The sequence below is a fragment of the Suncus etruscus genome, chromosome 4, assembly GCF_024139225.1.
Source record: "Suncus etruscus isolate mSunEtr1 chromosome 4, mSunEtr1.pri.cur, whole genome shotgun sequence".
Lineage (NCBI taxonomy): Eukaryota > Metazoa > Chordata > Mammalia > Eulipotyphla > Soricidae > Suncus > Suncus etruscus.
The window spans coordinates 81,107,294-81,133,295 of NC_064851.1; the positions used below are offsets into that span (position 1 = coordinate 81,107,294).

Below are 26,002 nucleotides of genomic sequence, written 5' to 3' on the forward strand. Positions count from 1 at the left end.
AAAAAAATCCTCAGAATGCAGGAGAAAGACTTGAGCACAACTGGATGTGGTCCTAGAAAAAGCTTCTCAGGGATCACTCCTGGTAGGCTGAGGGACCATATAGATAGAGTATTGAGGATAAAGCTTGGGCCAGCTACATACAATGCATACAGCCCTACAGACTGTACTGTCTCTCCAGATCCTGGGTTTTTTTTATCTTTTTTTTTTTTTTTCGGGCCACACCCGTTAGATGCTCAGGGGTTACTCCTGGCTATATGCTCAGAAATTGCCCCTGGCTTGGGGGGACCATATGGGACGCTGGGGGATCGAACCGTGGTCCTTTCCTTGGCTAGTGCTTGCAAGGCAGACACCTTACCTCTAGCGCCACCTCGCCGGCCCCGGTTTAATGTTTTTTTCCTTGTTAGATTTTTTTATATCTTTTTAATATCTTGGGTATTACTCCTTTGTCAGAAGAGTGGTGGGCAAATGGTTCTTTCACTGTGGGGTTATTACAGTTCTATTCACATCAGCCAAAATCTATGGTTTTAGCTGTGATCTAAATCTTAATACTTAGAAAACATATACCATATATAAAGTATATGAAAATAGAAACTATACATAATATGTACCTTAAGTTACTACCATATCACATATAGTTGAGTATATATGTATACACCATATACATATAATTAATTTGTTAATCTATGTTTTTTTGGCTAGTTACACCTGTTACTATGTTCTAAATTGAACTGCCCCCAAAGAGTACATTTCAATAAAAGTCTAGCTTAATCAGATGGTTAATGGTGAGCAAAAGCTCTAATGAAATAATTTTTTTGTTTCTCAGGGGTTGCTCCTGGTAATGTACTTAATTAATGAATCATTTCTGGCAGTCCTTGGGGACTATATGGGATGCTAGAGATTGAACGTGGATTGGCTATATGCAACTGTTTTACTCACTGTACTATTTCTCTAGCCTAAAATAAAATAACTATGAAGTCAGAGGTAGAAAGAAAAGAACACATAGGAATTAAAAACAAAACACACTGAGTTCTAACTTATGGCTTAACTGCTGCATAGTAGGCAAGTCTCTTATTTTAAGGAAATATGTTCTTAAAACAGATCATTCTCAGATGAGAATGTGCTTCATAGAATTCCCCCCCCCCCCCAACAAACTGAAAACTGCTCATCTAAATAATATCAACATTTTCTTTCAGCTCTGACATTCTGTGTTTATTTGATTTGATTTCCTAAAGGTCTTTCTTTAAAGCTAGAGAAAGTAACAATAATCAGAACCACACCAATTTCTGATTGTGTGTGTGTGTGTGTGTGTGTGTGTGTGTCTGCGCGTGCATGCACTGATTTAGACCTGTTTAACACTTCATTTTCTTGTCTAAATTTTTTGTGAGAAGCTTGGCTACCTAAAAAACTTTGTCCTAACAACTTACTTCGCTAACTTGCTTAGCAGAAGTTATTTTACAACTAATCAGAAGTGTGGCTGATGATGGAAAACATTTAGATTATGAGTTACTAGAGGCTCAGCAGCTTCAAACTATCCTCACATGCTGGTAAAGAAAAGATGTTAAATGAAATAGAGTATCAATCAACACTAATATGATTATGCTAATTGTATGTACCCTAAAGAACTAGAAAAGATTAAATGCTGTTTAAATCAAGAATTAACACTGCTGCAATTATATTATTTCAACACACGCACATATACAACCTAAAAACTTAAAAAATTACCCAGAATTAACTAGTACTGAAAATGGAACTAAGGGTCTTATGCATGCAAAGGATGTTCTCTCCCACTGAGCCACATCCTTGCTTGCCTACTGCTAGAAATTAATAATTAGAAGCATTATCACTCATTGCTTCTCTGGAGTATAAGGGGATAAGAATTGTTGAGGCAAGTGCTCGTAAGCATGATCAATGATTTCAAGAAATATGCATGCCAAAATTCTGGAAGAATGATACTGAGTCATGCAAATTCACTATTACAGAAATAACTGAGCTCTCAAAATATTGACAAATACAAGAGAGCTGAATGAGAGGAAGGGTTTGGGCCATACCTGGTGGTATTCAGGGCTTACTCCTGGCTCTGTGCTCAAAAGATGATATAAGGTACCAGGTTAGCGCATGCCATGCAAGCACCTTATCTGCATTACCAGTCTCTCCAGTCTTGAAAGTCAAAATATTTTGTTTGTTTCTGGATTACAACAGGCAGTTCTCAGGGATTACTTCTGGTGGGCTCAGGGGATCATACTATATGCCAAGGATCAAAACTGGTCACTTGCAAGCACAAGTGCCCTACCTACTATACTATTGTTTAGATCCATGAAAGCTGAGATTAATAATTCAGGGTTCAAAGGCAATCCATGGATGATGGACTTTGACCAATCTGTTAGTCTTCTGGTATCAAATGGAAAACAAAAAGTGGTTATGTGCTTTTTCCATAAAGAAAGACCAACAGATTTGGGGTTCTGCTGAAAATTAAATACTTATAGTGTTTGATCTTTTTAAGATAGAAGTTCAGAGAGTTACAGCTATAAAGAGGAATCATATTAAAGACCATTTCTTTTAAATAACAACTAGGTACATAGCTTGCTTATGTATCATAATCTACTAGGTTATCCAGAGGATGCCATGAGACTTATCACTGTGATTCAGGACACTTATATTTTCCATCTTTAAGATCACACCTGGTGGGGCCAGAGAGATAGCATGGAGGTTTTCCTTGCATGCAGTACAGTGGTTCAAGTCCCAGCATCCCATATGGTCCCCTGAGTCTGCCAGGAGTAATTTCTGAGCATGGAGCCAGGAGTAACCCCTGAGCGCTGCCGGGTGTGACCCAAAAACAAAACAATACAAAAAAAAGATCACACCTGGTAAGGTCCTGTTATAATTCTGAGCATAAAATAATAGGACTAGTAAAGGACTTTGGTAAAGATCTGTTTTGTGGGGGCCAGAGTGATAGCACAGTGGGTAGTACATTTGCTTTGCATGCAGCCAATCTGGGTCTGATCCCCAGCATCCCATAAGATCCACCAAGCCTGCAAGGAGCAACGTCTGATTAGAGCCAGGAGTAACCCCTGCGCCCAGCTGGGTGAGGCCCCAAAACAAAAACCAACAAACAAAAAGACCTGTTTTGGGGAAGAATTTTAATGTCAAAACATTAAAAGAGATGTAAAAAGACAACTATAGGACCACTCAGATAATACAGGTATTCAAGTCTTGCCTTCCCCAGTTTGATTCCCAGCAAAGCATATGGTCCCAGAGTAGAGAGCCTAGAGAAAGCCTTTAGAACCACTAGGTGTGGTCTATGCCTCTTCACTACCTTTAAAACAAACTCCCTTCAAACCAATTACAAAACAGAAAATCCATTACCTGTCAGTGTCACCATATACAACTTTAGCACCCCATTTCTTGGTATCATTTACCAGTTTAATAGCTCGTTCCAAGGTCTCTCTGGCTTTGTGAATAATACTATCACCAACCTGTTAGTATAAATACATTGGAAATAATTTATTAACATAGCTCAGTATAAGCAAGATATTTAAATAATATTACTGTTTATAAAGAATAACCATTAATAATTGATAATTGTCATTATTATAGTATCCAAAAGAAAAAAAATGACATGATTCAATAGAAATCAATACATGAACTTGTCTGCGATTTTATCACTAAGTACAATAGATTACACTTTATTCTTTACTGCTGCAATTAAGGCATCATGTTTGTAATAGCATTCATTATTGTCTTAATATAGTTACTTCAACTCACCACATCAAAGTACCCAAAACCCTCCTCAGTATTGTACTCCAGTTACTTTTAAGTAACCTCTATATCCTCCCATCTCCTCCTTCACTCTCTTGCCACCTGGTTTATAACCTCAATTTTGTAGAATGCATTTTATATAAAGTAGGTACATAGGTACATTTGATTTCTAGAAAACTAGAAGCTTTGTTTACTCAATGATGTTCCTTAAATTCCCTTATAATCAATTAGGCAGTAAATTACTGTAGGTTTATGTATGGGTATGTATAAACATTTTTTCCCAAAATAACTTCTGGAGTGTTAATGACAATTTCTTTTAATATCACTGAAGTTTTGTTTTGACATATATTTGGCTATCCCACTGATATAGAAGCAATACGGTGTGGTTACTCCTGGCCTGGTACTCAATTGTTGTTCCCAGGGCCATGTGGTATGAGTAATGGAACCTGCTATATACATTGAGCTAGATCTTTGGCCCTCATTATTGTTAGTTAATGCCAACTTAAATCTCAGCTACTGGGTATATGAATTAAAATTTCTATTTTATTTTTTGTTTTGGAGTCATATCTCAGTGAGCGTTCCTGACATACTGAGTGATCATGGGTGGTACTTGAAGGATTGTATGTGCTACACACCTTCGAAATGGGATCAAATGCATGCAACTTACACCCTGTACTCTCTTCTTCAGTTCATTACATGAATTTTAGATCATATTAAATACAGGTAAACTATATACGGGTAGAAAATATAGGCATACAATTTAAATCAAATAGGAAGCTAGCTATATATCTAATAAAGATTTTTTTTTTTGGTTTTTGGGTCACACCCGGCAGCGCTTAGGGGTTACTCCTGGCTCTATGCTCAGAAATCGCCCCTGGCAGGCACGGTAAACCATATAGGATGCCGGGATTCGAACCATCGACCTTCTGCATGAAAGGCAAACGCCTTACCTCCATGCTATCTCTCCAGCTCCATAACAAAGGTTTTTTTTATTGATATGTGAATCTTAACAATATCAGGTATAACAACAAAAAAGAAAAGTACTGAAAACAAAGGTTTTCTCATTAATATGTGAATCTTAACAATGATCAGCATGTAAAAACAAAAAAGTCCTGAAAAAACTAATTATATTTCAAAGATATGTGAATTAAGGAGTGTAATATAACTTATTACTTTGTTTATTAAACTCAGTAAAGCTAAAAATGGGAAAAGTGGTACTTGAGCATAAATGGAGTAATCTCTTTAAAATAGAAAATATGGGGTTTGGACTGGGTTGGGTGCTTGCCTTGCAAGCAGTCAACCCTGGTTCGATACCTGGAATCATGTGGTACCCCCAAATCCTATCAGGAGTGATTCCCGAATGTAGAGCCAAGAGTAAGGCAGCTGTGGTTCCCAAACAAACAAAATAAAAATACTATAAAATTTCTTTTGTGTTGATAAGCACATATTATTACTTTTTTTTTTTTTAAAGCCACATCCCTAGTAGTGCTCAGTATTTATTCCTGGCTCTGAGCTCAGTAATCATTTCTGGTGGGGCATGGCCGACCATATGGAATGCTGGGAAATGAAATGAGTCATCTGTAAGGAAAGCACCTGGATTGCTGTACTTTCGTATGGCTCACATTACAGGGCTGTGGAGTCGGATCTACCGACTCCACAAACCTGCATTATATTATTTTGGTTCTTTTGGGTCACATCCAGTTGTGCTCAGTGACTACTCCTTCTAGTGCTCAGAACACCATATAGAATGCTGGGGATTGAACCATGGTAGTTCATGTGTGAGGCAAGCCACTCTGCCTGCTCTACTATCTCTGCAGCCTGCTAATAATGATGATTCTTTCCTTCACTGTATAATTTGAATTATCTGAACTTAGTTGAACAGAGGAATGTTTGAAATTGATTTACAAAGGAATAATTAAGTAAACAAGAATGAACAAACACAATAGAAATTATTTAATTAACAATTTTTTTTGTTTGTTTCTGAGTTATACCCAGTGGTGTTTAGGGTTTTCTTCTGGCTGAGTTCACGGATCATTTCTGCCAGGGCTTTGGGGACCAGGTGTAGTGCCAAGTATTGAACCAGGGTCAGCTGTATACAAGGCATTATAGTCCTTTATTTTAATCTTCATCCTTTCCGAATGTTTTTTGGGTTTGGGGTTACATCCAGTGGTATTCAAGGCTTACTTCCTATACCATCTTTCTATCCTCACACTAATTATTAATATCAAATCACAAATTCTAAAAATTCAAGGCAATGGAGGCAAGTCAAAATACTGCTCAGCAGGCCAGAGTGATAACATAGCATGGGGTATTTGACTAGTATGTGGTCAACCAGGGTTTGATCCTCAGTATCCCATATGGTCACCTGAGCCTGCCTGGAGTGATTTCTGAGCACAGAACCAGTAATAACCACCAAGAGCAGCCAATGATGGCCCAAAATCCAGATATTGCTTGGTAGCCAGAGACCATGCTAAGCAATAGTAGAACTTCACTCCTAAATTCCACTGTTAGATTAAAACACACAAATCCTAAGGTATTTAAAAAAAAACACAAATAAGACAATTTCTGTACTGCTTATTACTAAATACATTAATATTATATAAGCTGAGGGAAAATTAGAAGATGTAGAAATTTGATATCCTGTTATAAATGGTAAAGTATTTTCATTTTTTAAAATTAGACAATTTACATCAGTATTTCTCAAGTGCTACTTATACAGAACTGACAAAGTACTATTTTAGGAGGAGCACGTGGGAGTGGGCAAACCCTACAATGTCCTGGAGGCTACTAACAGCTGGGAGCTCAGGGGCTCTTCATAGTGGCAGTTTCTGAGTGATGTGGTGCTTGGGATTAAACATGGGTCACCTGCAGGGAAAGCAAGTACTAAACTTTCTCTCACATCCTTCCAGAGTTATTATTGCCCTGTGGCATAGACAAATCAATTACCAAAGCAAAAGCAAAGCAAAACTACTCATTCTAATAGTTGGAGAAGTCAACTTAGATCAGCATCAGAGCTCTAGCAATATGTGAAAAGGAATTACTTAGTGCCAAGGATGTTATAAAACATTGCTATAAACTCATGCTATATAGTGTTATCCAGATTATGTAGAAATATGTGTTAACTTTCTATAGTTATCACAGAAACAAATAGACTGAATCATTGAACAGAAAACCCATAGTCTTCCCTGAGTGTGTGTGTGTGTGTGTGTGTGTGCGCGTGTGTGCATATGAGAAAGAGAGAGAGTATGCATATGTATATGTATATGTATGTATACACAAAAGACCCAGCTTGAGAAAAATGATGTAAAAACAAAAGTATGTAAAACAAAACCCTTGGTCTAAAGTTTCAAAACAGAACAAAGGTTTTGGGTTTGATGATGTGGGTGAAGTGGTTTGCATTCATGAGCCACAAGTTCAATCCTACTATTGCACCATATAGTCACCAAATGAACAGCCCCATGATCTTAACAAAAAAGAAATGGAAGGGTGAGGTGATTTAATAGGCAGATATTCATTTAGTGCTTGAAAAAAATGAGCATTTACCACTAACCTCAATGCATGGCATTCTTCCAGAAAAGTTAGCAGCTGTATAACCAAATGTAACATTTGCTATAAGCTTAAGACCTAGCTGGCGAGCATCAAGCATTCGTGATAGTGCTCGGTCTTGTTTGTAAGCCTTCATAGATTGCTTCACCATGAGTCTTGTCTTCAAAATTTCTTCAAGCATTCTTGGTAGCACACCCTTTCTTACTGAAGGCTATCATAAAGGAAAACAGAATATTTAAAATCCCCCAAACATCATAGATTTATAATATTAAGAAGGAAGCACAAAGTATAACAATGGCCAAATATCATTAATTGAAATAAACTAACAGTACAGTGGCCACAGGGTTATCAGTCATTATTTTAAAAATCATCACATTTTCTTTCTTTTGAAGAGGGCTTTTTTTTTTTTTGTCCTAAAATGTTCCTGAGTTCAGAGACATCCAAGGAGGCAGATATCAACTAGTGCATAAGAGACTATACAACAAATTCAGAGGGAAATTTTATTTAAACTTTGATCCAAAGCCCCATTCTTTCAGAAAGACACACAGGATTTGTATCACTCAAAACAAACCTCAGTTTTTAAAGATCTCATCCTAATGACCCCACACAGTAATCTGCATGGAACTCCATTTATCTACCTTGGAAGAATGATGAGCTGGGTTGACTCTGCTGACATTCAAACCTGTAGTTCCAGGGACTCTAGGTATTTCAAATCTGATGCTTAGACCACTAAGCCATCCCCTCCGGCCTATATTTATTAGCAATCTGGAAGAGGGGATGAATAGTGAGGTGATAAAATTTGTTGATGCCAAAATAAAAATCATTTGTATTAATCAAGACTAGGGAGAATTTATGAGAACTCCAGCAGGAATGATAACCACAAAACAGTATTAACTTTGAAGATGATTCACAGACACGTGCAAAATAATGCATGTTGGACTGAACAAATTACAACCTAATATATAGGATAATCATATTTGTGAATATCAAAAGGTATTATTTATATTAAATTTTACACATTGTGTCAAAATGTAGTCCAGGTTTTAAGAACATCCCAAATAAAAATTATTAAAATTAGACGTGACAATGAAAACATATTCTAATTCATTCTGTGTACCTTCTGAATAAGTCATAATGCTCATGTAATTATATTATATTATGACCTAATTCTCTCCAAAAAAGAAATATGCGGGTAAAAAATTTCTATTATTTAAATTACCTAATTCTGGGTTCTCTTTTAACAGAAAATGCTATTTTTGCTAAGTACCAGAATGAATTTGAAGGCTACTTGGTTCCATTGTGTCATCAATCATCTTCCTATCTCAAGATTTCTAATGTACTCACTGCTAAGGAAAAACAATAAAGTTAGTAAATGAGATACTATAATCTCCTAAATCTGTCCTTTTTATTTTTAATTTATTCATCTGAGAGACTTTTTCAATCTTTTTTGAGGGGATATTAGGAAGAGAAAAAGGAACTTTATTAGTTTGGATATCTCTTTTTCGTTTATTTTTGGGCCACGCTTGGTGGTACTCAATAACTTACATCTGGTTCTGTACTTAGGTCTCCTGGTGGGCTCAGAGGACAACATGGGGTGCAAGGGATCAAATCTGAGTTAGGTAAGCCTCTCTCAAGCCCCTATTTGGGCATCTTTAAAAAAATAAAATCAATAAATAGACTATCATTATTTCTCTGGTAATCTTAAATTAACAAAATAATGTAAGGAACAACTAGCCAAGTTTACATATTCAAGTAATTTAAACTTTCTAAGTCAATACTTTTAGACCATTAAATAGCCAATTGAAGCTTCCTGTTTCTGTAAATGGTGAATATCCATGTACTTTTCTTCTTACATTATCTTATTAAAGTCTAAAGTTTAACAAAGTATTTTAAACTTATATTCATGCAACACAAAAATATTCTCAAATGATTTTTTATATTAATTTATTTTTAACTTTGGAGATATTTAGCAAAACTATTTTTTTTTTGCATTTTATGCTAACAATATCTAAATCCTTAGCTTTCCAAAAGATTAGCCACTTTTGTTATTTTTCATTTACAACATAGTATTACCTTGACAAAAGCTACTCCATTGGGGGAGATTGTGATATCATGCCTAATTTGGTAAAGTAAATCTGGAGGTACTCTTAGAGAGGTACAGCCAAATTTGAACTCATCGTACCTGTTAAGAAAGAAAATATAAAGAAAATTCTTTCTCAAATCATAGGTTAGAGGTTACAGGCAATTTAGAATTCTTTCTAATTTCCATTAAACTCATTTTAAAACATCTAAGCAAGAATACCTATATATAAAAATGTTTCGTGTCTAATAATCAAAGTGCAGTTCTTCAAAGGAATGGAGCAACAGGTAGGGCATATCTTGAAAGTGACCAGCCTGGATTTGATCCTTGTTATCCTATATGGTTCTCTGAATTTGCCAGGAATGATCCCTGAACACAATGTCAAGAATCAGCCCTGAGCACTCCTGGGCATGGCCCCAAACTGAAAACAAAAACAAAAACAAAAACAAAACAAACCCAACAACAGTGCATCTCTTCAAACATTCTGCTTAATGCAACAAATCTTTAGGGGCATGATAGCACAGTGGGTAGGGCATCTGCCTTGTACACAGCTGACCTGGGTTCAATACTCTGCATCCCATATGGGGCCCCAAATCTGTCAGGAATGATTTCTGAGCTCAGTGGCCCAAAAACAAAACACAAAACAAAATGAAACAAAAACAACTCTAAACCTTTAAGAATGGTAAATATGTGGAACATTCTAGTTAATATCTATCTATCTTTTGGTTTGGGCCATACCTGGCAATACTTAGGGGTAACTCCTGGGTCTGCACTCAGAAACTACCACTGGAACCATATGGGATGCCTGGGATTAAATATAGTTCTGTTATATGCAAGACAAGTGCCCTCCTGTGTGTATTATTTCTTCAGCCTCCACTAAAATCTATAGTGGACATACCAAGTATCAATCTAACGTATGATCTTATTACTAAGTACTCTAAAGAAAATCAAGGTATTAATATTCTTAAAATACGATAGTTGACTAAACATCAAATTAATAAAAAGAAAAAAATTAGGCCTTACAGAAAAGGACTAAAATAAATATATCAGAGTCCTGTTCTTAACAAAAGACAGAACTATCAACAAGTTTCATGACTGCCTGCTATGAGGAACCTAAAATGTTGTAGATAAAAACTATAGCACATGAGGTTTGGGAGTGATAGAAAAATGGGTAGGGTTCTTGCCTTGTACACAGCTGACCTGGGTTTAATCCCCTGTATACCATATGATTTCCCCAAGCCTGCCAGGAATGATCCCTGTCAAGAATAAACTTTAGGACCCAGAGAGATAGCACAGCGGCATTTGCCTTGCAAGCAGCCAATCCAGGATCAAAGGTGGTTGGTTCAAGTCCCGGTGTCCCATATGGTCCCCCGAGCCTGCCAGGAGCTATTTCTGAGCAGACAGCCAGGAGTAACCCCTGAGCACCGGTGGGTGTGACCCAAAAACTAAAAAAAAAAAAAAAAAAAAAAAAGAAGAATGAACTTTGAGGGCCAGAGCAACAGCATAGTGGTAGGGTGTTTGCCTTGCATGCAGTTGAGCCTGGACAAACCTGGGTTCAGACCCTGGTATCCATAGGGTCCCTGAGCCTGCCAGGAGAGGCTTCTGAGCACAGAGCAAAGAGTAACCCCAAAAGAATAAACTTTGGGCACCATCAGGTGTGGCCTCCCAAAAATCCCAGCACCAGCAAAAACAAAAAACTGTAACACTATAAAAAAAGTATGAAAGTTATAAAGGAAAACTTCCTAGGTTGGAGTACATTCTATAACTGAAACTCAATCATGAACAATTCTGTATCCATGGTGCTTAAATAAAGTAATTATTAAAATTGGGGAAAACTTCTTTATGATAAGTATACATGCTTATTTGAATTAAAAATCATATTCAATTTATAAAATTTGAATGATACAAATGAGGTAAAATAATGTAAGAATTCTCTATAAAATTTTATATTAAAATCAAAGACAATTTTTTAAATTGCTTTATTTAAGCAATGACAAAATTGTTAATCATTGAATTTCAGTCATACAACCTTCATTAGTGCACTCTTCCTGCCACTGATGTCCTTCATTTCTCCCATTTGCTTTCCATCCCTTTACTCCCACACCTATCTCTAGGGCAGGCAGTATGCTTCTCTCTCACTGGCCCCCTTTCTCTTTTGACACTGTGATCTGCACTACTGTCAATGGAGGGGTGCCTTGTGTGTCACTTTCTCCTCTTTCAGTATCAAGTTCTTGTCCAGAGTGATAAGTTCCAACTATCATTGTTCTAGTAGAACCTTCTCTACTCTAACTACTCTTACCGATCTTTGTAGCAAGCTTCCTAACCTGGGCTGGACCTTCTGACCCTTAATTCTATTGTCTTTGGATATTCTTATTGTACTGTCTTTTATTTTTCTTATATCGAACAAATGAGTGAGATTAATCTATGCATAGACAATCTTAAAAGTCAATATTAGGAAATAGCAGAAGTTACAAGACAGTTCTCAAACTGGTTCACTGAAAGGTGATTTATATGAAGAAATTAAAAGTGGTCAAAAAAATTTAAAAGTGGTCTTTCACTTAAAGAGATCACAAATACACAAAGTATCTAGTCACATTCTTCTTAAGCCATCAATGCATTATACTGAGTTAATCACATGGAAGTCTATGGTAATTCATATTAAGATAACTACAATAAACAGATTATTTATGCTACATTCATTTTGCTCATAAAATAGTCTTTTTAACAACAAGATATACTTAATATCTGAATTTAGTGAATACAAGAACATCAATGCAATTATAAATATGAAATGACTTACTTTCCCAAGTTTTCAATATGGCCAAGACAAGTGGAAAAACAGTAGTTATATGCAATCACAATAGAAGGATATAGTGACTGGAAATCCAAAACGAGAACAGAGTTGCTATAGAATCTAGATTCAGGCTCCATAATCAGGGGAACACACTGTAGGGCTCTCATCTGCGATCTCTGCTGTACACTAGGTGTCACAGGAATATAGTTCATTGGTTTAGCAATACGCAACATCATTGATTCCACACGGTACTATGGGCAGAGATAGAGGTGGAAAGAGAATTTGATACAGTTTAATTATAAATATATCAGTCTCTGAATAATGATTTGGATCATATTTTGCTCTTCAGAACAAGGTTGCATGGCTTAACTACAATAATAATACAATATACATTATATAGAATACATTATATATAATATAGAATTGGTTATGAAGTCAACTTTTGGGTGCCTGAAGTGTACATTTGTAACTATTTTTCCTATAAATTCTATAAAAATTATCAACCATGTCAAGTAATTTACACAATAAGCCAATTTCAAATAGACAAAACTACAGGATAGCAAACAAATGGAAATGAGATTGCTGAACACTATTTTAAAAGTCAATAGGGGCCAGAAAGATAGAGGTAGGGCATGTGCCTTGCATGCAGAAGGATGGTGGTTCGACTCCCAGTATCCCACATGGTCCCCTGAGCCTGCAAGGATCTATTTCTGAGTGTAGCCGGGTGTGACCCAACCCCCCCAAAAAAAGTCAATAATCTGAGTTATTTGGAAAATGAAAACTATCAGGAAACTGAATACATACATGTTATTCTAATTTTTTCAAGAAGGAAACATGAAGGTTTCAGAACTGAAAGGTATTAAGTGTAATACTAGTTCCTTGCAAAAGTGAAACAGTGATTACTGTTTATAATTATCTTTAAGCAGGTGTTTGGATTATCAGAAAATGAAAACATTAATAAAAACCAGCAAGGATTCACATAAATTTTTGTGGTTTCTTTTTTTTTTTTTGGTTTTTGGGCCACACCAGGTGTTGCTCAGGGGTTACTCCTGGCTGTCTGCTCAGAAATTGCTCCTGGCAGGCACAGGGGACCACATGGGACACCAGGATTCAAACCAACCACCTTTGGTCCTGGATTGGCTGCTTGCAAGGCAAACTCCGTTGTGCTATCTCTCCGGGCCCTGTGTTTGGTTTTCTTTTTTAAGGACATTTCCCTTTTTACTATAAAGTCAGTTCAAATAGTTTTTAAAACAGGAAAGAATAAAATATGTAACTAAAATAAAAAAGTCTGAGAACAGATGACTGTGTCACCAAACACTTCCAATCAAGAGAAAAAAAGAAAAATTAAGAAGTTTTGTTAATGTATTTCTTTTCTTTTTTTTTTGATTTTGGGTCACACCTGGCAGCGCTCAGGGGCTAATCTATGCTCAGAAATCGGCCCTGGCAGGCTGGGGGACCATATGGGATGCTCGGATTCAAACCACCGTCTTTTTGCATGCAAGGCAAACACCCTACAGCTGTGCTATCTCTCTGGCCCGAATGTATTTCTAACTAATTTCTTTTTTTTTTAAATATCTTTATTTAAACACCTTGATTACAAACATGATTATGGTTGGGTTTCAGTCATGTAAAGAACACCCCCTTCACCAGTGCAACATTCCCATCCTCAATGTCCCAAATCTCCCTCCTCTCCAGCCTACCCCCGCCTGTACTCTAGTCTAGACAGGCTTTCTACTTTACTCATTCATTCTCATTGTAATTCTCAATGTAGTTATTTCTCTAACTACACTAATCACTCTTTGTGGTGAGCTTCATGAAGTGAGTTTGTACTTCCAGCCCTCCTTTCCTTGTCTCTAAAAATTATTGCAAGAATGTCTTTCATTTTGGATCTAATGAGTTTAAGTTTAAGGACTTTACTGGAAATTATTGAATTCAACAAATATTAAATATTTTAGTGTGTTATTAACTCATATCTCTAATCAGGGTACCTTAAATCACAGACTTCGTAATCTCATGAACTTTATTGTAATTATCTTGAATTTATTAGTTGGCCTGTCATGTGTTCTTATTAAGCTGTTTAATAAAATTATCTTATTATATCTATTATTTTTTTCTAATCTACCAGTTCAATATTAGGCCAATAGGAACCTCTAGTTGCTTTGGCATTACTTGTTTAATTCTATTGCTTATACTATTATTTTTTGTTTTTGGGCCACAATTTTGTAATGCACAGGGCTTATTCCTGCATCTGTACTCAGGGGACCATTAGGGGTGCTGAGATTGATCCTGGTTAGCTGCATGCAAGGCAAGCAACCTATCCACTGTATTGTCCCACTCTGGCCCCAGCCCTGTTTCATCCTTCTTAAATTAAGTAATATAGTTATCCTAAAAATAAACTTGTTTTGCATCTTCATTATTTTTAAAAACTTTAAAGACATCCCTAATCATATTGACACTACTGAGAAACATCATATACCCTTCAAGGGCATAGAGATTTAGCTTTATTTCTTAATATTATCAAAAACAGCAATAGTCAGAAGTTGATGAGAAAAATTTTAAAAGATGAAACTGTTAAACAAAAAATCTATATTCTTCTAGAAAATAAAATGCTGAGTGATTATTTGATAGCAAACAGAAAATTAAAAAAAATCACTGTGAACAAGTCAAAAGTAAGAATATCATTCACAAAGAACTTACAAGTGCGCAAGAAAACTGATTTCCTACCTGTGAACCCCTTGTCAGTACATGTAAAAACTGAATGCCAAAAAGTCTAGCCATTTCACTGGTCTTTCCAATAAGGTCCAGCTGTTCTAACATTTGAAGATTTCCACGAACACGGCTAATGTAATGATCAACCATTTTCCATCTGTTAAAAAAAATTCATACTATGAGAATTTATAAAAATACTGAACATTTGAGTATGAAGTACTGTTCCATTCTGTGGAATCCTACATATTAAAATTTAAATGAAAAAATTGATTACTTCATGTGAATTTTTAGCAAAGAACATTAAGTAGCAAACAAAGAAATCACATACATGGTTCATTGATAAGAGTGCATGCTTCAAATGTATTACATCCTGGTTACTGGGGGATAAAGTATGAGAGTTGTGATAGGGTTGCAAGAAGAAGAAGAATTTTTTGCTATCTTGTTATTTTTTGGGTCATACTCAGTGGTGCTCAGAACTTACTACTTCTGGCTTTGCACTCAGGGATCACGCCTGGCAGTGCTTAGGAACCATATGAGGTGCTGGAGATCAAACCACAGTTGGTTGCATGTGCAAGCCAAGCATCCTACCCAGTGTGCTGATTTGGAAGAATAATAAGGCTAAAAGAAAATAAAATCTTAAAATAGCTAAAAAAGACCCCCTCAGTTCCCAAATTATAAAGTATTCTATATTATAGATGAAATACAGACATTAGAAAATAAATATATAATTTGCTGCTGACACTAAAACTGTCAAAGAAAATAATTTAATTGGCCTTTTAAAATTATAGTTATTAGGTGACATACAGTTCTATATCCAGAGAAACGAAATGCATATTCACACAAGTCTTGTATGCAATTTTACTCACAAAAGCCTCAGAATAGATCAGATCAACTGTCTATAAACAGGTGACTAAAATTTTGGTCAAGTTAACAACTGTCTATTATTTAGACATAAAAATGAACAAACTGGGGCCAGTGAGAAAGCATGGAGATAGGGCATTTGCCTTGCATGCAGAAAGACGGTGGTTCAAATCCCAGTGTCCCATATGGTCGGTCCCCCGAGCCTGCCAGGAGCAATTTTTGAATGTAGAGCCAGGAGTAACCCCTGAGTGCTGCCAGGGTGACCCAAAAACCAAAACCAAACACAAACAAACAAACAAAAAAGAACAAACTACCACAAACTACCATATATACTGGAGTATAAACTGACGACCCCAAATTTTACCCTAAAACTGGGAAAACTTAGTGACTTGAGTAAGCCTAGGTGGAAAACGCAGAGCCACTGGTAAATTAAAAAAAAAAATATATATATATAGATATATATATATACACACACACCCAAAACAATTACAATAATTGAGAAATCAGTAAATAAGTAAATAAATACATGATTACATTTACAATACATGATTGTTTGATATACTGTATACCATTAACATACCACATTAAACCATAGTATTCAATGGCAATTTTAATAAAGTGAATAAATCATTTAAGACAGTAAAGCATTGTAAATAAAAGGTTAAAAATCTTGCTGGTGAGATAGCATTGGGGTAAGGCATTTGCCTTCTATGCAGAAGGATGGTGGTTCGAATCCCGGAATCCCATATAGTCCCCCGTGCCTGCCGGGGGCAATTTCTGAGCGTAGAGCCAGGAGTAACCCCTGAGCGCTGTCGGGTGTGATCCAAAAATCTTGAATCTTTATACTGGTTATAAAAATTCAGGACTTACAAACATTTATTTATAAGACTTTACTACCTTAAGTGGGTTTTTCACTTAATTAAACGTACCATTGAATATTGTGGGTTAAGTAGTTCAGCTGACTACCTACCTCTTCAGCTTAGCAGCAACTTGTGGACTGAGCTGAAGTACCATCCTCTCCAGCAGATGGCAGATGACTGGACTATGTGCATTTGATTCAGTGCACATGCACTGAATCAAATAACCTGTATGACCCGAGTATAAGCTGAGTTCGAGTTTTATGGCACAAATTTTGTGCTGGAAAAACTCGGCTTATACAGTACAGTATATACAGTACTGGTTTAGGCAACAACATGGCTAAGCCTCGAAAAACATGAAATTTCTTGAAGAAAGCTAGACAAAAAGGACAAAAATTATTAAAAATCCTACTTTATAAAGTTGTAGAACTGGTGAAATGAACCTATGTTAATATAAATTCAATTAGCACTGTAATTGTATATTGCTACAATTAAAGTGAGTACGTAGTTGTAAAAGAATTTTCTGAATGACTCAAATGCTCCTTATCTTAAAGAATAGGTTACAAAGTATAAACATTTTTTTAAAATAACTGGATAACATTTTAAATGTGTACATTTCCTGCATAAGTTATATTCTAATAATACTGATTTTAGATTACTGATTTTTATTATCCTCTAAGAATAAAACATTACCTGTATAAATCAGTCTTGTTATCAAACCAATCTGATAAGACACGAAAAGTGAAAAGGGGAAAACGCTGATGAAGAATGTGGAAGCTCACATTTTCAAAGGTGTAGTTAGTTAGAGCTACCTAAAAAAAAATAGAAAGGTACCATTAATATAATGCTTGCATTTGTATGCAATTTGGATCTAAAACTTTTCACATGTATGAAAGTTACTCAGAAAAATGATTGTGTTACTTCTAAACTACAATTTAAAACTATATATACCCTAGCATACAGAAATATTTATAGAAAGTTCATTTTTAATTGGAAAAAGACTAAATCAGATTCAATGTCATATGAATTTCCAGTTCTTTCTTTAACTTACTTTTATTATTTGTGTCCCAAGAAGTTCTCAGGGGGGCCAGTGGACATTAGTGGTTAACTAGCTGGACAGTTGACGCTAGGGCCTTCAATGCCAGGGACTACAAGGGCTTCGAGGTCACTTGGGCTATACCTTGCTGTGTTAGGGAACAGCTAGGGGCTACAGGTGGTGATACTGAGAGTTATGTGGTGCTGGAGGTTGAAGTGGGGTCTCGCACATCAAAGCCACATACATGTCCCTAACTACTGTGCACACCAGTCCCCAAGATTCCCCTGGCTCTGCATTCAGAAATTGCTCCTGGCAGGCTTGGGGACTATATGGGATGCCAGGGATTGAACCCGGATCAGTTATGGGTTGGCTGCATGCAAGGCAAATGCCCTAACACTGTGCTATCGCTCTTGCCCCCCAAATTTAGTTCTAAATTTTGAAATTCTACTACGGCAGGAGAGATGATACATCAACAGGTTAAGTCCATTCTTTGGACGCAGAAGGTCCAGTTTTTTTTTTTTGTTTTGTTTTTGGGTCACATCTGGGAGTGCTCAGGGGTTACTCCTGGCTCTATGCTCAGAAATTGCTCCTGGCAGGCTCAGGGACCATATGGAATGCCGGGATTCGAATCACCGTCCTTCTGCATGCAAGGCAAACAACTTACCTCCACGCTATCTCTCCAGCCCTCAGAAGATCCGGTTTTAATCCCTAGCATTGCATGATTCACCAAGCATTACAGGGAGCAACCCTGACTACTTCCCATATAAAATAATTATGAAACTCTATCTCATATTTACCAGCATAAAGCTGAAGATTATAAACCATAGTTATGGTAGCAAATTATCACTTTTTTTTTTTTTGGTTGTTGGTCCATACCCAGAAGTGCTCAGGGGTTACTTCCAGACTTTGTGCTCAGGAATCAAACCTGGTGGTTCTGGGGACCATCTGGGATGCTGGTGATCGAACCTGTTCGGCAGTGCAAGGCCCTATCCACACTGCTGTTTCTCCAGGCTCTGAATATTTTAATTATGTTTTAAAAAATTCCTTTTAGTTTTAAAGAAACAGTAAGACCTGCTCTCAGGTGGCTACATGATTTCCCGACAGAGTATTGTATTAAAACTAAACTTCGGGAGTCAGAGCGATAGCACAGTGATAGGTCGTTTGCCTTGCATGTGGCTGGCCCAAGATGGACCTGGTTTCTATTCTCAGCATCCCATATGGTTCCCCGAGCATGCCAGAAGTGATTTCTGAGCACAGACCCAGGAAGAACACCTGAGCACCGCCAGTTGTGGCCCCAAAACCCAAACCAAACCAAACCAAAACAAAAAAAAAAAACAAAGACTAAACTACTAAAATGTACAGACACAGCTTCACTGAAACAACCAAAAAAGTTGGTCTCATTATGGAAATATATGAAGTCTGTAATGTAAGTTAACCTATAAGGATGAAGAGATTTTGTGATTTTAAATTATAATAAAATAATACAAACAAATTGGTCCCTCATATCTGAAGCAGATGTAAGTCCTGTTATGATGTAGGTTTATAGAATTAAGATACTGACTATTATACACACATTATTACTATTATTATTATTACTACACACACTATCTACTTAAAACATTCCTGGTATCACAAAGCATGTCCAATTATACTCTTACTAGGTGATTAAATTTAAAGAAAAATAAATTCTAAAATTAAGGTTAGTTCTAGAATGTTCCAATTTTAGAGTAATTTGTATTAGAAATTGAAATATGAGCTTAAAAACATGAATTTGGGCTATGCTAGGTGAAACACAGCATAAATACACAATATAAACAAACACCTTCACTGTTATGAAGGAAGTCTTAGTGCTCGTTCATTAAGGTAACAAAAGTATTGGTAATACTTTTTCATTAATAAAGCCAAATCATTTTAGAAACAAAATTATTTAGTACTGAGAAAAGCAGTTAAAGAAATTAAAGCAGCATAGCAAAGAAAAGAACAATAAAAAGGAACAAAAACATAATATAGCTTAATTATTCACTTCTTTAGTATCTGACTAAAGATTTTATTAACAAATGCTTTATTTTGTTATTTTGTTTGTTTGTTTTTTGGTTTTTGGGTCACACCTGGCAGCGCTCAGGGGTTACTCCTGGCTCTGCACTCAGAAATCACTCCTGGCAGGCTCAGGAGACCATATGGGATGCCAGGATTTGAACCACCGTCCTTCTGCATGAAAGGCAAACGCCCTACCTCCATGCTCTCTCTCCAGCCCCAACAAATGCTTTATAGAACTCACCCATATGAAGATAAAGAAAAAATTTGAGACACTAATGGCTAATTTGTTCCCTTTCTCTGATAATATTTTCCAAAGTTAACCAATGAAGGTTAGTCTTGTCTTGGTCTATAGATAACCCTCTTCCTGTTTTCACATGAACTACCCTGTTCATGTCCATGGCTAATACAAAATATATTATTTGTCTGATTTCTTTACCCAAGTCTTTAAATTGACACTCATTTAAGGTCAAAGTAGTACAGTCTGTGTAAAAATAAAGACATATTCTGAGAGAGAAATGCATGGTTAGATTTTATGGTTGTGTGACTGTCACAAATTAATTGAAGAAACCTAGACAATATAGTGTCCTTTATATGTAAGCTATATGGCACAATCTATTAGGACCACTGTTGGCTTTAACTAAAATGTGGTTAAGTGACACATAACTATATAGAAATAGACACACATCACTAATTGAGAGCTTTACATATTTTAAGTACATATAAAGTATAGTATGAAGCTCTTTGAGTGAAAAGCATGTCCAATATAAGCTTATACTAGCTACACGTATTTATAGCATGTAACTAAACCTAGGAATTCAATTTCCTTTATTATTTGCAAAACCAGAGCATTAATAGTTTACTGTTTTGTTGACCTCCTTATACTGCAAGCTTATACCAAAACAAAAAGACAAACCTCCAAGTGTCTAATAAATGATAAGACAATGTGTGCACGCAAGGAGATATTTTCACATTTTAATTGTCTTCATTGCCATCATATGGTCTTAATTTTTAAAAGTAGCAGATACATGCTTACTGATTGAAACAGTAGTAACATGAGATCCAGATTCTAATTCTGATAAACTAAGATAATGGAAAGTTTATCTGGTTGTGTTGATACATCTGATCTCAGTAACTATGTTGGATTGTTCACGTTGGTTCTTCATGTTGTAAATGACTGTTTACTCCTTAAAAAAAATTACTATTTTTTAACTAAATGCTAGTTTGTTCATTCCTGATTGCTCTTTCTATTGATTTCATGGTAAGGTCATCCACTTTTCCTTGATTTCCTAGTCTGTTTCTCAAGTTCAGACCACTGCCTCATAATGGGAACTTCTCTAAAATTTCAGTGTTTTCTCTTAATGTCTGATAACATCCTGCTCAATAACCATCATTCTTCCACTTAAAAAATATAACTTAAGGGGCTGGAGCGACAGCATAGTGGTAGGGCATTTGCCTTGCACGCTACCTACCCCAGGACAGACCTGGGTCTAATTGCTGGCATCCCATATGGTTCCCTAAGCCTGCCAGGAGAGATTTCTGAGTGCAGATCCAGAAGGAAGACCTGAGCATTGCCAGATGTGACCCAAACAACAACAACAACAACAACAACAAAAAATATAACTTAAAACCCAAGTAATCACTCTTGACAGTTCTTACTTTTTAAATCTAGCTTAGTTTTACCACTTAACAGTTGTGTGACTTTGAGAAGTTATTCAACAATTTTGTATCTCAATTATCTCACCTGAAAATGGAAATAACAGTGTACGTAAAAGGTGGTTTTTAGAATTTTATGTTTTTTTGTTTTTGTTTTTTGGGCCACACCCAGCAGTGCTCAGGGGTTACTCCTGGCTGTCTGCTCAGAAATAGCTCCTGGCAGGCACGGGGGACCATATGGGACACCGGGATTCGAACCAACCACCTTTGGTCCTGGATCGGCTGCTTGCAAGGCAAACGCCGCTGTGCTATCTCTCCGGGCCCAGAATTTTATGTTTAAATGCATAAAAATTTTAAGTTTTAGAAAAAAAATCCTATAATCTTCCTTACTAGAATTCAATTAGACCAGTGGTTCTCAAATAGTGGGGCGCCCCCCCCGGGGGGGCACGAGGCTCCATAAAGGGGGACGCGCTTGACCTCGGCAAACACTGTCATAACAAGCTAAGCCACATGTTTATGTCTCTGTATGTCTCTGGAGCTGAGAGTTGCTGTGTCCTGCTTCAAACCCCATTTTGAAAAGCTATGCATTGCAAAATGTGCTCATTGTAGGCATTAATTCAGACATCACCTCTGATTAAAAACTCAGCTCAAATTATTTTATATATTGTTTTGCAGGTTAAAGTTTTTTTAAATATTCTATTTACAGTCGCGTGGGGGGGGCACGAAAAATGTTTTCTTCTTCCTAGGGGGGCATGACAGAAAATAACTGAGAAGCACTGAACTAAACTAATTTTACCTCATATTAAGAGTTACATGCTTACCAAGATTCTTGAAATTTACTCTCACTCAAGGGGGACTTACCTCTTCCCAACATATTCTCAAATACTTTTTATTTTTGGTTTTTGGTCACATCAGGTGACACTCAGGGGTTACTCCTGACTATGCGCTCAGAAATCGCTCCTGGCTTGGAGGACTACATGGGATGTCGAGGATTGAACCCAGGACTATTCTGGGTCAGCTGCATGCAAGGCAAATGCTCTACCACTGTGCAATCTATCGCTCCTGCCCCTCACAAATACTTTAACATTTTTTGTTGTCTCCTATATGACAAAGATGTTATATGCTTAAAATTTGTCATGCTGATATAATGTTTTATTTTCAAACAAAATTTTAGATGAAATACCTTACCTCATTTCTCATAATTCTCCAAAGATTCAGTGTAATTCGGCCAACAATGTTGATCTCACTCATTGCATCTGATCCATACTCATCTCTTTCTGTGGAAAATCTGTTCTCAATTTTGTCATCTATAGAAATGAATTTAGATTAAATCATGACTCACAGAAAAAGAATTTCCAAGAATGGGGAGAGATAGAACAGCAGGTAAGGAACTTGCCTTTCACACAGCTGATTTGGATTTGCTCTACCTCATATAGTCCCCCAAGTCCTGCAAGGAAAGACCCCTAAGCACAGAGCCAGGAGTAAGCCTTGAGCATAGATGGGTATGAATGGATCAAAAACCAATAAAAAAAAATCAAACAACATAGCACCAAAACCAAAAAAAAAGAACAATAATCAATAAATTTCCAAGATTATTCAAAGAAAATGAGATGAGATGAAATTCAACTCAAGTCTTTTTGGTAGTGAAAATAATTATTAAACAATTCTAATTTCCATTTTAAGTTAAGAAATAATCTTGTGAATAAATGTACCAGATAACAACATAGAAATTTTAATACTAATTAAAGTAGATTAAAATATTAAAACAACATTTTAATACAGATTTGAAAATAAAACTTTTAATTTAAAAATAATATTTTAAAATAATATTCTAAACTTGGCAATATCTAGTGCAGATTTTAAGAACTTCAAAAACTCCAGAATTTTTTTAGTATTAGGTTATATATATTTTATTGCTAAACTATACTCTTTACTATGCTGCTTCTTTAATCACACCTTTTCAATTGTACCATGTTGCCTTGTAAATAATGTTTTCAGGCAATGAGTATGAAAGGGCAAAGACTTTTATTTATTCTTTTGATCTGAAGTCACATTCTTTTAAAAGTAAAACCAATTAAAATAGTAAATGATGCTTATTCTAAATATTTAAAAATATTTTCCTAAATGAAATGCTTAATAATTAATCTGTTAAAATATTCTGACTTCTTATTATGAACTTTCGCAAAGCTCAATATATATTACAGCTAAAGGTGTTGGTGATAATATAGTGGGTAAAATGCTTGCCTTGTACACAGCTGACATAAGTTTGATTTGTAATACTCCATATGGTCCTCTTCAAACCCCACCGGTGTAATCCCTGAGTGTAGAGCCAGGCATAAGCCTAGAGCATTATTGGATGTTGCTAAAACCAAAACCAGGGAGTGGAGCGAAAGCATAGCAGTAGGCTGTTTGCCTTGCACACGGCTGATCCAGGACGAACCTCGGTTTGATCCCTGGCATCCCAGGAGCCAGGAGCAATGATTTCTGAGACCAGAACCATGAGTAAACCCTAAGTGTCACCCAAATGTGGCCCCAAAAAACAAAAAGCAAGCACAACAAAAAATAAAAACCAAAATAAACAACAAAAATTCCAGCTTCAACTTTTCTCTCTTTTTTTTTCTTTTTGGTTTAAGGGCCACAGCTGGTGGTACTCAGGGTTACTTCTGGCTCTCTACTCAGAAATCACTATTGGCAGGCTTGGGGAACATATGGGACACTGGGGATTGAAACTGGGTCTGTGTCCCAGGTCAGTAGCATGCAAGGCAAACACCCTGTGAATTTGCTATCGCTCTAGCCCTTCTTTATATAATTTTATGAAAACTTGAGGTTGAAGAAGGTATAGGGGAGAAGTGCTTGCTGTGCATATGACCAAACCTGGTTAGCTCTAGGTACTGCTAGAACTGATCCTTGAACACGGAATACTACTAAGCAACATGGGTTGTCTTCCCCATAAAATAAATTTGCCTGACTATATTAAAATTATACCTCTCTCATGAGGTTTCCTTAGCTTTACAATTTTGAATTTGTTCTTTTAGTCTCCCAAGGCATATCATACTTTGTTCTAATCTATACAGATTATGGGGAATCTTTAAAACATATTTAATAAAAATTTATAGTTACAAACTTTTTTTTGCTTTTTTTGCCACACCCAGTGATGCTCCAGGCTATGAACTCAGAAATCGCTCCTAGCTCAGGGACCATATGGATACCAGAGATTGAACTCAGCTCCATCCTGGGTCAGCTGCATGCAAGGCAAACACCCTATTGCTATGCTATTGCCCCAATCCTTAGTTATAAACTTTTTAAAGTATATTATAAGCTATATTTTAATATTGCTCATACTTTACTATTGCTCTATTAGAATTAGACTTCTAGGGAAGAGTCTTCAGATTTCCTGCCTTTTTTCAGCCTGATTCTAAATAAAAACAATAAGTAGTATTCTGTTCACTGTCCCCTCCCTCACCAATCGAAAAGTTAAGACACAAAACAATAGGGACTGGAGAGATAGCATGGAGATAAGGAGATAAGGCCTGGCATGCAGAAGGTCAGTGTTTCAAATCTGGCATTCCATATGGTCCCCCCAGCCTGCCAGAAGTGATTTCTGAGTGTAGAGCCAGGAGTAACCCCTAAGTGCTGCCAGGTGTGAGCCCCCCCAAAAAAGACACAAAACAATAAAGTCAAGTCAAAGTATAGTATAAGAATATTACATGGGTCGGGGCAATAGCACAGCAGTAGGGCATTTGCCTTGCATGCAGCCAACCCAGAACGAACCCTGGTTCGATTCCTGGCATCTCATGGTTTCCCGAGCCTGGCAGGAGTGATTTCTGAGTGCAGAGCCAGAAATAAACCCCTGAGCACTGCCAGGTGTGGTCTCCCCCGAAAAATGAATATTACATACTTTATAGCAATTTTACTAAAAAAAAAAATACATTTTTTAGGGGCTGGAGTGGTGGCGCCAACGGTAAGGCGTTTGCCTTGTATGCACTGACCTAGGATGGACCGCGGTTCAATCCCCTGGTGTTACATATGGTACCCCAAACCCGGAACCATTTCTGAGGGCATAGCCAAGAGTAACCCCTGAGAGTCACTGTATGTGGCCCAAAAACCAAAACCAAAACAAAAAAAAAAACCTGCACAAAACATTTTTTATAAAAAGTACATGCTAAAATTAAGCATGACAAAGATGGTATATTGGTATATTATTAAAATTAAATAAAAATGAGGATCCTTATATACCATTGGTATATAAAAATAACTGAAGGGGCCGGGGCGGTGGCGCAAGCAGTAAGGTGTTTTCCTTGAACACACTGGCCTTGCACGGACTGTGGTTTGATCCCCAACGTCCTATATGATCCTCCAAGCCAGGAGTGATTTCTGAGCACACAGCCAGGAGTAACCCCTGAGCGTCACCACGTGTGGCCCGAAAACAAATAAACAAACAAAAAAAATAACTGGAGAAAAAAAAGAAGTATTACCAATGGTATATAAAGCAATAAGACAAGGATTCTCTTACTTGGATTTTTTCTATACTGGAGCTACAACGTAGCAAGAACTCATATAATTTGTCACTGAAAATTAAGCTGGGGTGAAGAGATAGAACAGAGGTTAAAGTACATGCCTTTCATGAGGCTGATCTCAGCACATTGTTTCCTGAGCATGGCAGGGTGTGGCCT

At 36.6% G+C, this 26,002-nt stretch overlaps 1 protein-coding gene across 1 annotated transcript in view; it reads right to left on the minus strand.

Moving 5' to 3' along the window:
* The window catches only part of REV3L (REV3 like, DNA directed polymerase zeta catalytic subunit), a 186,344-nt gene that overhangs the window by 19,878 nt on the left and 140,464 nt on the right, over positions 1-26,002 (minus strand). The window contains exons 20-26 of the mRNA XM_049771165.1: positions 22,518-22,636; positions 17,297-17,415; positions 14,901-15,042; positions 12,183-12,427; positions 9,376-9,484; positions 7,307-7,513; positions 3,364-3,473 (exon numbers count right to left, since the gene is read on the minus strand). Of these exons, the coding sequence (XP_049627122.1) occupies positions 3,364-3,473; positions 7,307-7,513; positions 9,376-9,484; positions 12,183-12,427; positions 14,901-15,042; positions 17,297-17,415; positions 22,518-22,636 (1,051 nt within the window). The remainder of the gene's footprint in view (positions 1-3,363; positions 3,474-7,306; positions 7,514-9,375; positions 9,485-12,182; positions 12,428-14,900; positions 15,043-17,296; positions 17,416-22,517; positions 22,637-26,002) is intronic.